Below are 14,901 nucleotides of genomic sequence, written 5' to 3' on the forward strand. Positions count from 1 at the left end.
AGGCATTTAGTATAGCTGGGTTTAAAAAAGGTTTGGATAAGTTCCTGGAGGAGAAATCCATAAACTGCTATTAATCAATAGGGAATAGCCTCTGCTCATTGCCAGCATTAGTAGCATGGGATCTATCTAATGTTTGGGTACTTGCCAAGTACTCGTGACTTGGATTGGCCACTGTTGGAGACAGAATACTGGGCTTGATGGACCTTTGGTCTGACCCAGTATGGCATTTCTTGGGTTCTTATGTTATATTCTTAGATTCAGAATAATTTCTAACCTTTTTTTTTTGGACCCAGAAGTTTCCGCCTGCTCTTTTAGGCCTCCAGCTCAGTTGCAACAAGGGTTAAGAACCTGGTGCCATAAGCCCTTCTTTGCAATCATGGGCTTTAGATCTGGTATGTATCACCACTGTGACATGACTATGACTCCCTATTATCCTTTTTGATAGCCTGTACACACTAGGCCAGGCTTAGGCAACGCCGGTCCTCAAGTGCCACAAACAAGTCTGGTTTTTAGAATATCCAGTAATGAATATACATGAAATATTATGTACTGCCTCTATTGTATGCAAGTCTGTCTCCTGCACATTCATTGTGGATATCCTGAAAACCAGGCATTTCAGAACCTCCACGTCTACCCTTGCACCGGGGCAGTATTTTAAAAGAACTATGCACAATGCCTCTATGATCTCTTTCCTTAATGAAATGGTCATGGGTGAGGTCATTACTGGGTACAAGAAGTATGAACTGACTTTTTTGTGCATTGGTTTGTAATTATCACTGTTGAAATTCTTCTGCCACATTATTGTCCACTCCTGGTCATTGCAGTGTGCCTCAAAAAAACAGCAAACTACTATTTTTTTATTTATTTTACCATGCCAATAAATGCAGGGGAAACTAATAAAAAAATAAATGACACTAGTGAGTCTACCAGTCACTCACAAGATAAGGACAAAAACATTTTATCTTCTACCAATGCTTCCCCTATATTCTTTTTGGAATAAATGTTGACAGCTACTGCAGAAACTAAAGGCTGCTAATCTCAACTGTCTGGTCAGAGCTGACATCCCCGTCTGCATCCTCCTCTTCCTCTTGGGTGGATGCTCCCTCCTTTAGTGGGTCTTTCCTTCCGCCTCTTCTGTCCTCTGCTTGCGGTGCCATGGAGCAGTTCTGCTCCCCACCATGCGGCTCAGGAATGTCGGGCTCCTCTGGGGGGTCACTGATGTCTCTGCAATTCCCTGGCGGTGGGGCCTCCTGCTCCTGCCTCTGCCGCAGGCAGCAGTACGTTGCAGTGGCCAGGAAGAGAGCCGACAAGACCACTGCTGAGCCAGACACGTAGAAGATCAGCTCGTAGTTTTTGTATGTGTCCACCAGCCGTCCTGGGAACAAAAATAAAATCTGAAATCAATTCAGAAATGCAGGCTCGTCTCTTCATTTGTGCAAGCATGGTCTAGGCCTAAGCCCCTGGCATCAATAGCAAATGGATCTTACTTTTATAGCTCTGTTTTAAGTTTTTTCAGACTAAAACAACTCATTGCTATGGAAGGAAACATGTATTTTCTAATTGCTTTTTCTCCCATGGAACATCATGGAAGTCAGCCCGTACTACCTTCTCTCAGTTTAATTGGGCTGGAAAAAGAAAAAAAAGCATCCAAATTTTACAACAGATAAGTTTTGCAGCAGTTTCTGGCTGCTTTTAAAGAGACAGTACCGCGATCACCTCAGTACATTGTTGCACTCGTCGATTTAAAAAGCATTTTTCTCAGACCCTATCTACTGCATAAGCATCTCGACACACTGAGGGGCCGATGCTTTATTAAGCGCGGAAAGCGGGCGCTGACGTTTTAGCGCCCGCTTTCTTAATGTGCGCATGGCACCCGCAAGGGGGGCACCATGCTATCAACAAATTAGGAGGTCGTGCTAGCAAGGAGGCGCTAGGGTCGCTTGCGCGACTTTAGCGCCTCCTTGCTAACGCGACCCCGCCGCAGCTGCCGGTTATGAAAACCGACACCGGTAAACTCGGCATCGGTTTTCATAAGTAGCTTGCTGCAGTCTGATCTCTGTATAATCAGCTAATCCTGCCAATGTACTAAAACTGTACTAACAGTAATGCAAGTGATAATGCGTGATGATCGTTATCTAATGCAAGTGGTTAATGCACATTAACAGTACTGTTAACACACATAGACTAGCTTGCATTAGTGTTAACACCATCTATGCTAATGAGGTAATGAGATGCAAAAATATGCTTCATAGCTCACTAACAATTAGCATAGCAAAAAATGTGTGGTAAAACGTGGTTCCAGAGATAAATCTGTATCAATCACGACTCCAAGGCTACGGACCTGCTGACGAACTGGAATGCATACGTTATTAAACCGAAATTTGGATGGGGCACTGTGAAGAGGGAACTTGCTCGATATGATATCTGTCTTCTCAATGTTTAATAAAAGCTTAGTATGAATAAGCCATGTATTCACATATTGTAAGCAAAGGGACACAAATGTGAAGGTATCTGACCATGAAAATGTGAAGAGCACAAAAAAAAAAAATGGATGTCATCGGCATAAATTCTGTAATTTATGCTGACACAAAACAATATTGTGCAGAGGGGAACCAAATGGATATGAAATAAGGTTGCCGATAACTCAGACCCCTGTGGAGCTCCCATCTTCACAGTGCTCCAGTCAGAACAATGCTGACCGACTCTGACCTGCTGAGATCTACCAGTATAGAAAGGATTGGAACAGACTGAAAACGCATCCTGAGATTCCTTATGTTAAGAAAGTAAACAAAAACAGAAAGGAAAAAAAGATGAGGCCAATAGGATTTTTGAAGAAGGTAGCTGAAAAGTGAAGGCACAAATATTAGCATTCAAAATAGACATAGGGCCTCTTAAAGAGGAGCACAGGGAATATCTGATAATGCTGAAAGCATTGGGGGAAAGTGGCCACGATGGCAAAGGCGAAACAGGGAGAAAAGATTGCTAAAGAGGGAAAGCAAAGAGACGAGAAATTTCCCGGTACGTCACGGAAAGAGGACGTTCAGAGGTGGGATCGTAAGACTGAGAGGAGAAAAGAGAACTGTGAGGCAGGAGAAAAGGAAAAAGCAGAATTGCTAAGCAAACACTTTTGTCCTGTATTCACTGATGAAGGGATTGGAGAAGGGCCACCAACTGTTGGCAGCAAGGGTACCTATGGTAGGCTGGTAAATGGCACATTATTTCTGAAAGACAGTGTTTGCATGGAAGAGACAAACTGAAAGTGGACAAAGCCATGAGGCTGGAGGGGATACTCTAGGATATGAGTTACGACTAAACAGAGCAGAGGAAACATCTTACTTTAAAAACATACCTTTTTGCTGTCAAAATTTGAGTGGCATTTTCAGGGGCGGCTCTATAATGAGGCAGGGTGAGGTGGCCGCTTCAGGCGGCAGAATTTTGAAGGGACATAAAGTGCCCCTTCAAAATTCTGCCCAGCCCCCGCCTCACCCTGCCTTAACCCCCGTTGCGCCACCCTCCCAACCCTCCCCAAGACTCACGAAAACCCCTGGTGGTCCAGCGGGGGGCCTGGGAGAGATCTGCTGCTCCCGGGCCATTGGCTGCCACTAACCAAAATGGCGCCGGTGGCCTTTAGCCCCTACCATGTGACAGGGGCTACCGGTGCCATTGGCCGGACCATGTCACATGGCAGGGGCACCGGATGACCGGCGCCATTTTATTGAATCATTTTAGTGGTAGTTTTACTAGATGGTTTATACTGACCAGGGGTTTATTTGTGTCTAGAGATGCCACTAATACACATGCCTAATGCCTTGCAACAATGGTGCAAAACGTTTGTAGACAAAGCACCCTTTATAAGCAAGGGTGCTTTGTCACCGCATGGACTGAGTTTGGTAAGAGGCAAGTATGGGGAGAGCTGTGGAAGACCGCCTCCCATCCCTTCTGGGATTGAATGAATGCGGTGGTTTCCCTGTCACAGGTCGTATAGGACAGCTGCATGGGGGCACAGAACAAAGATTATGCAATATTTAAAAGTGTGATGTCCAATTCTATGTTTTTACAGAAAAGGATCTTTCTTGGTGATCAATTATCAATATTTTGGGGGGAGGGGGCGGGAAGGGAAGGGAACACTTATGGGCCAGTGATCCAGGTCTTTTAGGTACCTAGCAACACCTCTGAATGTGGATTTTTTTAAAATCAGTTTCCTTTTTTTTAATTTTTTTATTTAGGCATTTATATGTGGCCTGAAACTAGGATGCTGTGCAAAGAGTTGTGTGAAGGTCAGCAGAATGATAGGGAGCGCCCAAGAAAAGTCGGGGAGAATATAATTGCAGCTTTAAAGCTTAGGACACGCTTCCTCAAACAGATAAGGTTTTGCAGCGAGGACAAAAATTTGGCAAGGATGAAGTGTTTGGAATTTCAGGAGTGAGATGGTTTCAGATACTTGGAGAGAAGAGACAACAGCAGGAAGATTACAAGATAGGTAGGGACCTTCATTTTTGTTTATTTTTTACATTTTTCCTGGGAATTCATCAGGGATTATTATGACAAGAACAAAAAAAAAACCAGGAGAAAAATCAAAGGAAAAATGTCTCATTTTTTTTCTGGGTAAACGTCAGAATTTATTTTGGTGGACAGAAGCCAGGAAAATAAAACAATATTGAGCAGATTCTCCCACTCACCTACTCGGCAGCATCACTAGCTCTACCCCTAACCCCTGCCTGGCACGTCCCTATCTTTCCCCACACTCCCAAGAACTTCCCTTTCCCCGCACACTGCACCAGCATTCATCCTTACTAGTGGTGGCTCCAGGCTTCTCCTCTCTCCTTCAGCAGCAGCAGTTACTGAGGTTCCTGCACTTCTGCTTTTGTAGGGGGCCAGGGGGCCTGCTGGGAAGTGCTTCTGGTGGACTGGGCCTGCTTCAAATGCTGCACTGGCGGCACCAAACAGCAGGCACACTGGCTGCCTGGAGGGGAGAGGGGGAGGCGGGACGTGAAATTCCACAATGTGGACAGTTGAAATGCTTCCACGACCCTTACTCACCCTCCCCCACCCACCAACCACCCCACCCCCCCCCCCCCCTCCCTTTCCCAATTACAAAGGATCACTCAGCTTAACGTTCGATAAGTTTATTGGTTGGAATAAATAATGGCCGCAGCCCTTAAATACAAATAACAGCAAAATATATCATACATCAACAAGCAAACATAGCCTAAATAATACAACTTGTATAACTTTCTATAACTTAAATACTGAATTGGCTCTTGGTGACCAGCACTACCCCTTGCAAGGAAGTGTTAAGCTTGAAAATCGGGCGGCTACCTCAGACACCTGGCCGTCGAAGCCACAGTGTCATTTGCCTGGGACCTGACCATAAAAGTCAGAGTCGTTCGTTCTAAGTGCCTCGGCTCCCTCATCCTCTAGGCCGTCAAAGCGTCAAGGATCTGCGCGAGATCTGTTGGGCCGCAGGCCCCAGGGCTGTGCCCTACTGAACCATATGCAGGGGTGTGACTAGGCTGGTCACCGCGCAACACCAAGGGCTGCGACAAGTAGAGAGTCACCTATAATGGGAGGGCGGGAGGGACAAGATAGAAACAGCGCCGGCCGATCCTCGGGTGAAAAGGGGATCGCTCAAGCCGTGCGTCCCCTTTTCAACCCGGGGAACACCCGCCAGGCCCAGCCCCTCATCATGCCCACCCGACCCACCCTGTCTCGTCTTCCCTGCCTACATCATGCTCGCTTCCCCGAAGAGTCGCGAGTTCTTTATCAGCGGCACTGGTGGGCAAACACTGTTGCTGATGGGGGGACAGGATCTGAAACACTGCAGGTGCTTTGGCCCGTACCGGCTTCCAGCAGTTCCCGGAGGCCTTGAGATACCGCATCTGCAGCTTTGGAGCTGCTCTTTAATCAGTCTAAAAATTAGAGAGAAAATCGGTTTAAACTGGAAACAATGGATCCTAAAGATATGATTAAGTGCTGGGCAGGGTCATAAATCAAAGATAGTACAGGCACACACATTTAGTAACTGAGGAGCAGATGCAGGTAAGAGCAAGGCTGTAAATGGATCTGAAGGTAAGAAATATCAGTCTGAACAGAATTGTGTAATTTCCACACAAAAAAAAAAAAAAAGAGTTGCTTGGGCAAGGCCAGCAGATGTAAAAGCAGCCTGGCAGCGGGGCTCTGAGCGATGCGGAGTGGGGGTAAAGCCCAGTCTGGGAGGGTCGCCAGGATGCAGTTGGCCGCCTCTGATCTGGAAAGGAAAGAGGAGTGCAGGAGTGTTTGGCAGGACTCGCATGAGAAGGAGTTTCACATTTTTGTGATATTCAGTAACTGGAACCTTTGTGAGGAGAGGGGCGTTCGAAGAGGAGGGAATCTTTTAGCTAAATGCCAACACGAGCTCCAGGAAGATGCTTAAATTCATGGCCATGGAAGACAGGCTGAGAGGTGCATTTTCAGTAGTACCAACAGCTGGGCAGAGGCAGTGAGGTGGCAGGATAGTGTGGTTAGTAAAGAACAAAGACAGGGTTCAGTGCTGGTGGGAGTGGGTGGGATAGGATTGCCAAGTCTTTTTTTTTTTTTGGGAGGGGGGTTGAAAGAGAATCGCCCTCATTCTTTCTTCCCTCTCTAAATCTCCTTTCCAGCACTCTCCCTTTCCTTGGGGTCAAGCGCACTGTATAACCCGCAGTCGGACGTGGGATAAATAGGCGCTAATCCACCCCCTAATACAATAGGGGGTTAGCGCCTATTTAATGTGCGTCCAACGCAGAGTGAATGCATGTGAATGAGCCTATTACTCATTCACTCCGAATGCAAAAAGTGCCAGTCAAGAAATGTTTTAAGTTAGTGCAACGGAAAGGTATCACCTTTATATATTTTGCTGACCTTTATTTCTGCCAATAATATCTCAAATTTTAAATGAGAACCACTTTTGAAGTCTAAATTCCTTTCTATTGGTGCATAAATTAATGTCTTTTTTTTTTAACAACTGTCACTTCTCAAAACCGAGACCCTCTAGAAAGGCGTGATTGAAGGAGGACAGCAGGAAGGAGCAGGAAGAATGGCAGATGGGAAGGGAAAGGCTTCACAAATAAGGGGGCCGATGCAATTATGTGCGCTGAAAGCGGGCACTGACTTTTCAGCGCACACATGGTGCCCGCAAGGGGGGGGGGGGGGCGCCATGCAATATTCAAATTAGGGGGTCGCGCTAGGGACCTGCCGCAGCTGCCGGTTATGAAGACCGACGCTGGTAAACCCGGTGGCTGTTTTCATTACTAGCGGACAGGCAGAAATAAAGGTCAGCAAAACATATAAAGGCCCGCAGCGGGAACCTACTTAATGAAGACGTCAGCGGAGTTCCGGTATATAAGGCCGGGCCCCGCTACCTCAGATTGCCTTTGCAACAGGTCCCCTCGCTTGTCGAGTGCTCGTTGCTTCTGCTGTTCCTACTTCCTGTTCCTGAGTATCCTTGTTCCTATTTCCTCATTCCTGTGTTCCTGTTCCTTCATCTCCCCTTCGGACTGCTGACCTGGTTTGACCTCTGCATCTCCTGACTACTCCGTTGCCTCTCTCCAGCCCCGGACCTCTGCATTGCCTGACTACTCCGTTGCCTCTCTCCAGCCCCGGACCTCTGCATTGCCTGACTACTCCGTTGCCTCTCTCTAGCCCCGGACCTCTGCATTGCCTGACTACTCCGTTGCCTCTCTCCAGCCCCGGACCTCTGCATTGCCTGACTACTCCATTGCCTCTCTCCAGCCCTGGACTTCTGCTTCGTCTGACCATCCACTTGCTTCTCTCCTCATCCAGACCTCAGCCTTGCTTGCCACCTCTTCCAGATTGCCACCAGCCCTGAACCCAGCTTGCTCAACGACGCCTCTTCAGCCCTTATCCTGGACATTGCTTATTTAGGCTTCGGCCTGCTCTTGCTCGGATGCCCCCTGTCTGACTGTGTTCCTAATGATGCCCGGGTCTCCGGGATTTCACCTCGTCCAGTATGGACTGATACCCTCACCTGTTGCTGCCTCTGGGCTGACCTCGATCCATCCATCGACAACCACCGACGGAGGCCACCTAAGTCCAGCTGGCCCCGGCACCCAAAGGCTCAACCCACAGGGAACAAGGGCTGGTATTGGTGAAGCGCCAGCCGGCCTCCGTTCATCAGCCCACTCTGCCTGCCGATGGTGGTGCCTTCTTTCCAATTTTCTTAATGTGTGGAATATATCTGGACTGTGCTAGACAGATAAAGTTACTGGATGGAATAAATGACAGTTTTATGGAGCAATTGGTTCAGGAACCGATGAGTGAGGGAGCAATTTTAAATCTAATTCTTAGTGGAGCACAGGATTTGGTGAGAGAGATAACGGTGGTGGGGTCACTTGGCAATAGTGATCATAATATGATCAAATTTGAATTAATGACTGGAAGGAGGACAGTAAGCAAATTCACGGCTCTAGTGCTCAACTTACAAAAGGGAAACTTTGATAAAATGAGAAAAATAGAAAAAAACTAAAAGGAGCAGCTACAAAGGTAAAATGTGTGCAAGAGGCGTGGTCATTGTTAAAAAAATACCATCCTAGAAGCACAGTCCAGATGTATTCCACACATTAAGAAAGGTGGAAAGAAGGCAAAATAATTCCCAACATGGTTAAAGGGGGAGGTGAAAGAAGCTATTTTATCCAAAAGATCTTCATTCAAAAATTAGAAGAAGGATCCAACAGAAGAAAATAGGATAAAGCATAAGTGCTGGCAAGTTAAATGGACTGGATGATATACACCCCAGGGTTCTGAAGGAACTAAAAAATGAAATTTCAGATCTATTAATAAAAATTTGTAACCTATCATTAAAATCATCCATTGTACCTGAAAACTGGAGGGTGGCTAATGTAACCCCAATATTTAAAAATGGCTCCAGGGGCGATCCGGGTAACTATAGACCGGTTAGCCTGACTTCAGTGCCAGGAAAAATAGTGGAAAGTATTCTAAAGAACAAAATCACAGAACATATAGAAAGACATGGTTTAATGGAAAAAAGTCAGCATGGCTTTACACAAGGCAAGTCTTGCCTCAGAAATGATTCACTTTTTTGAAGGGGTTAATAAACATGTACATATAGGTGAACTGGCGGATTGTGATACATTACAGGAAGACCTTGCAAGACTGGAAGATTGGGCATCCAAATGGCAGATAAAATTTAATGTGGATAAGTGCAAGGTGATGCATACAGGGAAAAATAATTCATTGCTGTAGTTACACAGGAAAGAGATCTAGGCGTCATAGTGGATAATTCTTTGAAATCGTCAGCTCAGTGTGCTGCAGCAGTCAAAAAAGCAAATAGAATGTTAGGAATTATTAGGAAGGGAATGGTTAATAGAATGGAAAATGTCATAATGCCTCTGTATCGCTCCATGGTGAGACCGCACCTTGAATACTGTGTACAATTCTGGTCGCCGCAACTCAAGAAAGATATAGTTGCTATGGAGAAGATACAGAGAAGGGCGACCAAAATGATAAAGGGAATGGAACAGCTGCCCTATGAGGAAAGACTAAAGAGGTTAGGACTTTTCAGCTTGGAGAAGAGATGAGGGGGGATATGATAGAGGTGTTTAAAATCATGAGAGGTCTAGAACAGATAAATGTGAATCAGTTATTTACTCTTTCGGATAACTGAAGGACTTGGGGGCACTCCATGAAGTTAGCATGTGGCACATTTAAAACTAATCAGAGAAAATTCTTTTTCACTCAATTAACAATTAAACTCTGGAATTTGTTGCCAGGGGATGTGGTTAGTGCAGTGTAGCTGCACTAACCACATCCCCTGGCAACAAAAGTGTAGCTGGGTTTAAAAAAGGTTTGGATAAGCTCTTGGAGGAGAAGTCCATTACCTGCTATTAATCAAGTTGACTTAGAAAATAACTACTGCTATTACTAGCAACAGTAACATGGGATAGACTTAGTTTTTGGGTACTTGCCAGGTTCTTATGGCCTGGTTTGGCCTCTGTTGGAAAGAGGATGCTGGGCTTGATGGACCCTTGATCTGACCCAGTATGGCAATTTCTTATGTTCTTATGTTCTCTCTCAATGGCAATTTTTGACATCTGGCTAGGTAGTGGCTTTGCTGCTACAGCATGCCCTAGGTAATTTTACACATATTTTAGAACTTACATGCATTGTATACTCAGAAGTTATAAAATACTGGAGCAAGTTTTGGTGCGCCCATATGTGCGCGTGCGCGCATGTTTTAAGGTTATCCTCCCTAGTTTTATGCATAAAAATAAAGTAGAACTTACTCATATAAATCAGGATTTTTGCATAGAAGCCAGTATATTATAAAACATGCGCGCATAAGTGAAATTAATCGGTTTTATCCAGGAGCGGATTGGCCTCTCGGGGCTTCGGACATGCAGCGGTGGGCCGGTAAGCAAGTCCAGGGTCATGTGACTGGCCTGACCATTGTTGATCGCAGTGGCCCCATGGCCGCAGAGCGGCTTTAATTAATCCTGGCCCGCAGCAGCTGTTCTCGTGGAGTGGGAGCCGCCAGCGAGACTCTCTGCTCATTTCTGTTTGTTTTGTTTTTTTCTTTTATGGTGGCTCCAGCCGTAGTTCCATCGCTTTTAGTTTATTTTTTGTCTCCACGGCTGCAGCGTGGCTCTGTGGGCCTGCATTTTTGTTTTCTTTTCTGTGGTTTTGCTGAGCTCTGTGGGATTGCGCCCTGCCTCTCCCTTCATCACTGCAGTGGCAGGAAACATTCTGAGGCCTTCCCTCACAGCAGCAACCTCGCTTGTTTCCCACGAGTATGAGCTTCTTTTTCTAGCGATTCGCTTTTTTTTTTTTTTTTTCCAATTTGCGGGTTGCTTCTTATTGGGTGTTTTTTTTCTGTCAATCGTATTTTTGGGGGCTTGGTGGAAGGGATTTGTGCCCAGCTGCTCCTGTGATTGGCTGCTGCCGCCAATCAGGCCTGTCCACCGTCAGAGGAGCACATGAGCAGACAAGCACTGACTGCAAGCAACAGCATCTGGTGACCAAAGAAGATTTTATGCAGCACAGCAGGCTTGAACCCCAAAAGGAAGTGAAACACTCAGCTGGCAACAATCAAAAAAAAGTTACCTGGATGGGAGGAATGAGTGTGCTGGGAGGGGGAATGAGTATGTGGGGGCCAGAGATGTGCTTGGAGGGGGTGGGGAGGGGGAATGAGTGTGAGAGGCCCTTGTTTTTTTTATTTTTCACTTTGAAGGAGCTACAGAGTTCAGTGGCTGAGACTAGAGTGGTGGTGCACCAGTCAACCGTACAACTGGCCTGCATGGGAGGGTGGCTAGATAGAAGTCATTACTGAATAATGAATTGTGAGTTTGAAAATTTACTTTTAGCGTATACTGTCTGGAACAATCTGACTCCACAATGTACTCCACAAAAATCTGATGGACATTTTAGGGGATTAAATACTATTGCAAGCCACTGTATTTCCTCCATTACACTCACAAAATTATTTTTTAATTGTTTTCTGTGTATAAATATCATCTAATAAAAGTAGTTTTAATCTCGTGTTTTGGGCTTGTTTTTTTTGGAAAATAGTGCTTGTTCTTTACCTTGCAGCCCTATTCGCTCTCTTTGTCTTGCAAGGCAGCCAGCAGACCTCCTGCTGCTGCCTCACCAGGGCCTCAGGCTCTGACTGATGGCCTCTGATTCATTTCTGTCTACAGTCCCTCCCCTATGTTGGGGTTAACTCCACCCCGCTGCATTGGGCCTTTCTACTTACCTCTTCCCACAGCAAGGCCATCAGCTGGTATCCCTGCATGGATCCCTCCTGCCCACCAGAGTAAGTAAAGTTCTTTTTTATACATTCAGAGGTCGCAGGGGGAAAGAAAGAGAGTGGGAGTGTGCAAGGGAGCATGCATGTGTCAGTGGGTGCAAGGCAGTGTATGTATGTCAGCGGGTGTGACTGAGTGTATGTGTGTATGTGCGTGTGTCAGTAGATGCATGCGTGTGTGTATGTGTGTGAGAGAGTAAATGTCAGTAGGTGCGAGGAAGTTTGTATGTATGTGTGTGTGTGTCAGTATGTGTGTGAAGGAAGAAAAAGTTTGTGCGCTTCCTCACCCCCACTAATCCAGAACAATCTCAGGGTGACTGGAAAGTATAGAACGTGGGAAGATTTTTTAAATTCCTACTGGTTTTAATTATTAGATATTATCTGATGTGTTATGCTCAGGTTGTGAACCCTTGGGCCGATGGGAGGATGGTATTCCTTAGAAAGTGGATCCATAGGTTCTCCCGTCGGGTGGCGAGGCAGAACAGAAGATGCGACCAGCTGACCCTCGGCACTGGAGACTGAGGCGACTATGGAGGCAGATGAAGAGTTGTGATGTCAAGAAGAGGAACGGAGTCTTCGCCACTGGAAGTCCGCGGTCCCCCCAGGAGGAGCCTGTAGGGACCCGGGCCGCTGGGACTTAGGTGGGCCCTTCGAGATGATGGTCCAGAAGAAGTCCGAGGTCAAGTGCCAGAGGGTCGTCGTTTACCAGTCCGAGGTCTTACATCAAGGGGTCGCCGCTTGCCAGTCCGAAGTCACACACCAGGAATCACCGATAGCCAATCCGAAGTCAGGAACCAGGAACACCAAGACGAGACAGGAACAAGGATCCAAAGTACAAGAACTCACCGAAGCTAGCAGACCTGACTATGTGGGACGTTGCCAAGTCAAGGAATGGGCAGAGGAAGCTTCCCTTTATACTTCCTCTACTCTGGCCCATTAGAAACAGCTGTGAGTAGTTAAGGGGCCTGGCCCCTTTAAATCTATGGAGGAGGCATGGCCTCGCGCCTAAAGATGGTGGCGGCCATCTTGGATTTCCTCCGTAGAGGAAACACTGCCGGACGATGCGAGGGTGGAGCAGGGACGGCTCCCCACCCGGCGGCCATCTCGGGGACCCATGCAGGAGCGACGGGCACAGGGTCAGGGACTTCCCCCCGAAGCTGCCACGGTGGTTCGCCGTTGCGGGCAAGGTAGGGGGCCCTGGTCGTGGCCTTCCATGGCTGCGGAACACAACAGTACCCCCCTCTTTAGGGTGTCTCCCCGGAGGTCTGGGCTTAGACAGATGGTCTCTGTGGAATTGCTCAAGCAAGCTCCAGTCTAAGATGTTGGCCAACGGCTTCCAGGTGTTTTCTTCGGGGCCGAACCCTTCCCAAACTAAAAGGTACTCCCATTTCTTTCTATGCTTTCTTACGTCCAAGACCTCTCGGACTTGATAGGAGTGGTCATCTTTGGAGGCAATAGGTTGGGGAGTCGGAGGCGTACTGGAAGGCCACGATAACACCAGAGGCTTCAAGAGGGAGACATGGAACATGTTGTGTATCTTGAGTGAAGGCGGAAGACGAAGCTGATACGATACGGCACAGACCTGTCGAATGATGGAAAATGGCCCAATAAATCGCGGGGCCAGTTGCGCTAATGGCAGCTTCAGGCAGATGAACTGTGTGCTTAGCCATACCTTTTGGCCCGGCCTGAGAGGCGGGTATGGTCTTCTTCGCTGATCGGCATATCTTTTTGCCGCTTGACTGGCTTTGATCAGCGCGCGCCGTGAGGAGATCCACAGGCGGTGTAACTCGTCTGCAGAGCTACTGAAATGGGAACTGGCAGCTACTGAAATGGGAACTGGCAGCGGTGGGCAGCTACTGAAATGGGAACTGGCAGCTACTGAAATGAGAACTGGCAGTGGTGGGCGCGGCTGCTTCCCATACACTATCTAAAATGGCGAAGATCCGGTAGCTGTGGAAAGATGAGAATTGAGTGCAAATTCCGCCCACGGTAGCAGACTTGCCCAGACATCCTGTTTCTCATTAACATAAATACGGAGGAACTGCTTTAAAGTTTGGTTCGTTCTCTCCGCAAGACCATTGGTCTGTGGATGGAAAGCAGACATATAGTCTAAGGTAACATCAAACTTCTGGCAGAGAGCCCTCCAGAACCTGGCAGTAAATTGAGGGCATCGATCCGAAAGGATACTTCTTGGTAGACCATGTAGTCTGAAGATATGCTGGACGAACAGCTGGGCCAGCTGAGGTGCGGACAGCAACCCTGGAAGTGGCATGAAGTGCGCCATTTTACTAAACCGGTCGATGACCACCCATATGACCGTGTTGCCACTGGATGACGGCAGGTCAACCACGAAGTCTGTTGCCAGATGGGTCCATGGTTCTGAGGGAACTGGTAAAGGCTGAAGCAAGCCTGGAGTCGCCCCTGGATCCTCTTGTGATGAGCACATGACTGACAGGACTCTATATAAGCCCGGACATCTTTGTTGACCTTAGGCCACCAATAGTATCGGCGCAGGTTCTGTAAAGTCCGAGATTGTCCTGGATGGCCGGAGCAGCGGGAATCATGAGCCCACGCCAGGACTTGTTTCTGCAAGTGCGGCAGAACCAGAGTTTTCCCAGGAGGGATGGTCATGGTGGCGGACAGCAAGATATGTCACGGTTCGATGATGAACTGTGGTTCATCATCGAATAGATGTGATAAGGCGTCGGCCTTGATATTCTTCCCGGCAGGTCTGTAACGAAGAATAAAATTGAATCGGGTGAAGAATAAGGCCCAATGTGCCTGTTGCGGGTTGAGTCGTTGTGCCCAATGCAGGTACTCAAGGTTTTTATGGTCTGTGTAGACCGTAAACTAGTGTTGTGCCTCCTCTAGCCAAGGGCGCCACTCTTCTAAGGCTACCTTTATTTTTATTTATTTATTTAAAAATGTTTATATACCGCCTTTACAATTCAAAAGAATTAATCAAAATGGTTTACAACCAAACATACATAATGAATAAACTTAAAAAAATAAGACAAATTAAAATTAACATTAAAATAATAGTACAATAAACATTCATGCCCTACGAGTTTAAACAGTAAAATTGGATTGAATGTAAAGTATTA

General features: G+C 46.8%; 1 protein-coding gene across 1 annotated transcript in view; it reads right to left on the reverse strand.

Annotated features, from left to right (window-relative positions):
* Positions 1-218: 218 nt before the first annotated feature.
* Positions 219-14,901, reverse strand: part of SLC16A8 (solute carrier family 16 member 8) — a 57,097-nt gene continuing 42,414 nt past the window's right edge. Inside the window, exon 5 of the mRNA XM_029590153.1 lies at positions 219-1,375. Coding sequence (XP_029446013.1) covers positions 1,023-1,375 — 353 coding nt within the window. The 3' untranslated portion in view covers positions 219-1,022. The remainder of the gene's footprint in view (positions 1,376-14,901) is intronic.

This window comes from Rhinatrema bivittatum, chromosome 2 (assembly GCF_901001135.1).
Source record: "Rhinatrema bivittatum chromosome 2, aRhiBiv1.1, whole genome shotgun sequence".
NCBI classification, from domain to species: Eukaryota; Metazoa; Chordata; class Amphibia; order Gymnophiona; family Rhinatrematidae; genus Rhinatrema; species Rhinatrema bivittatum.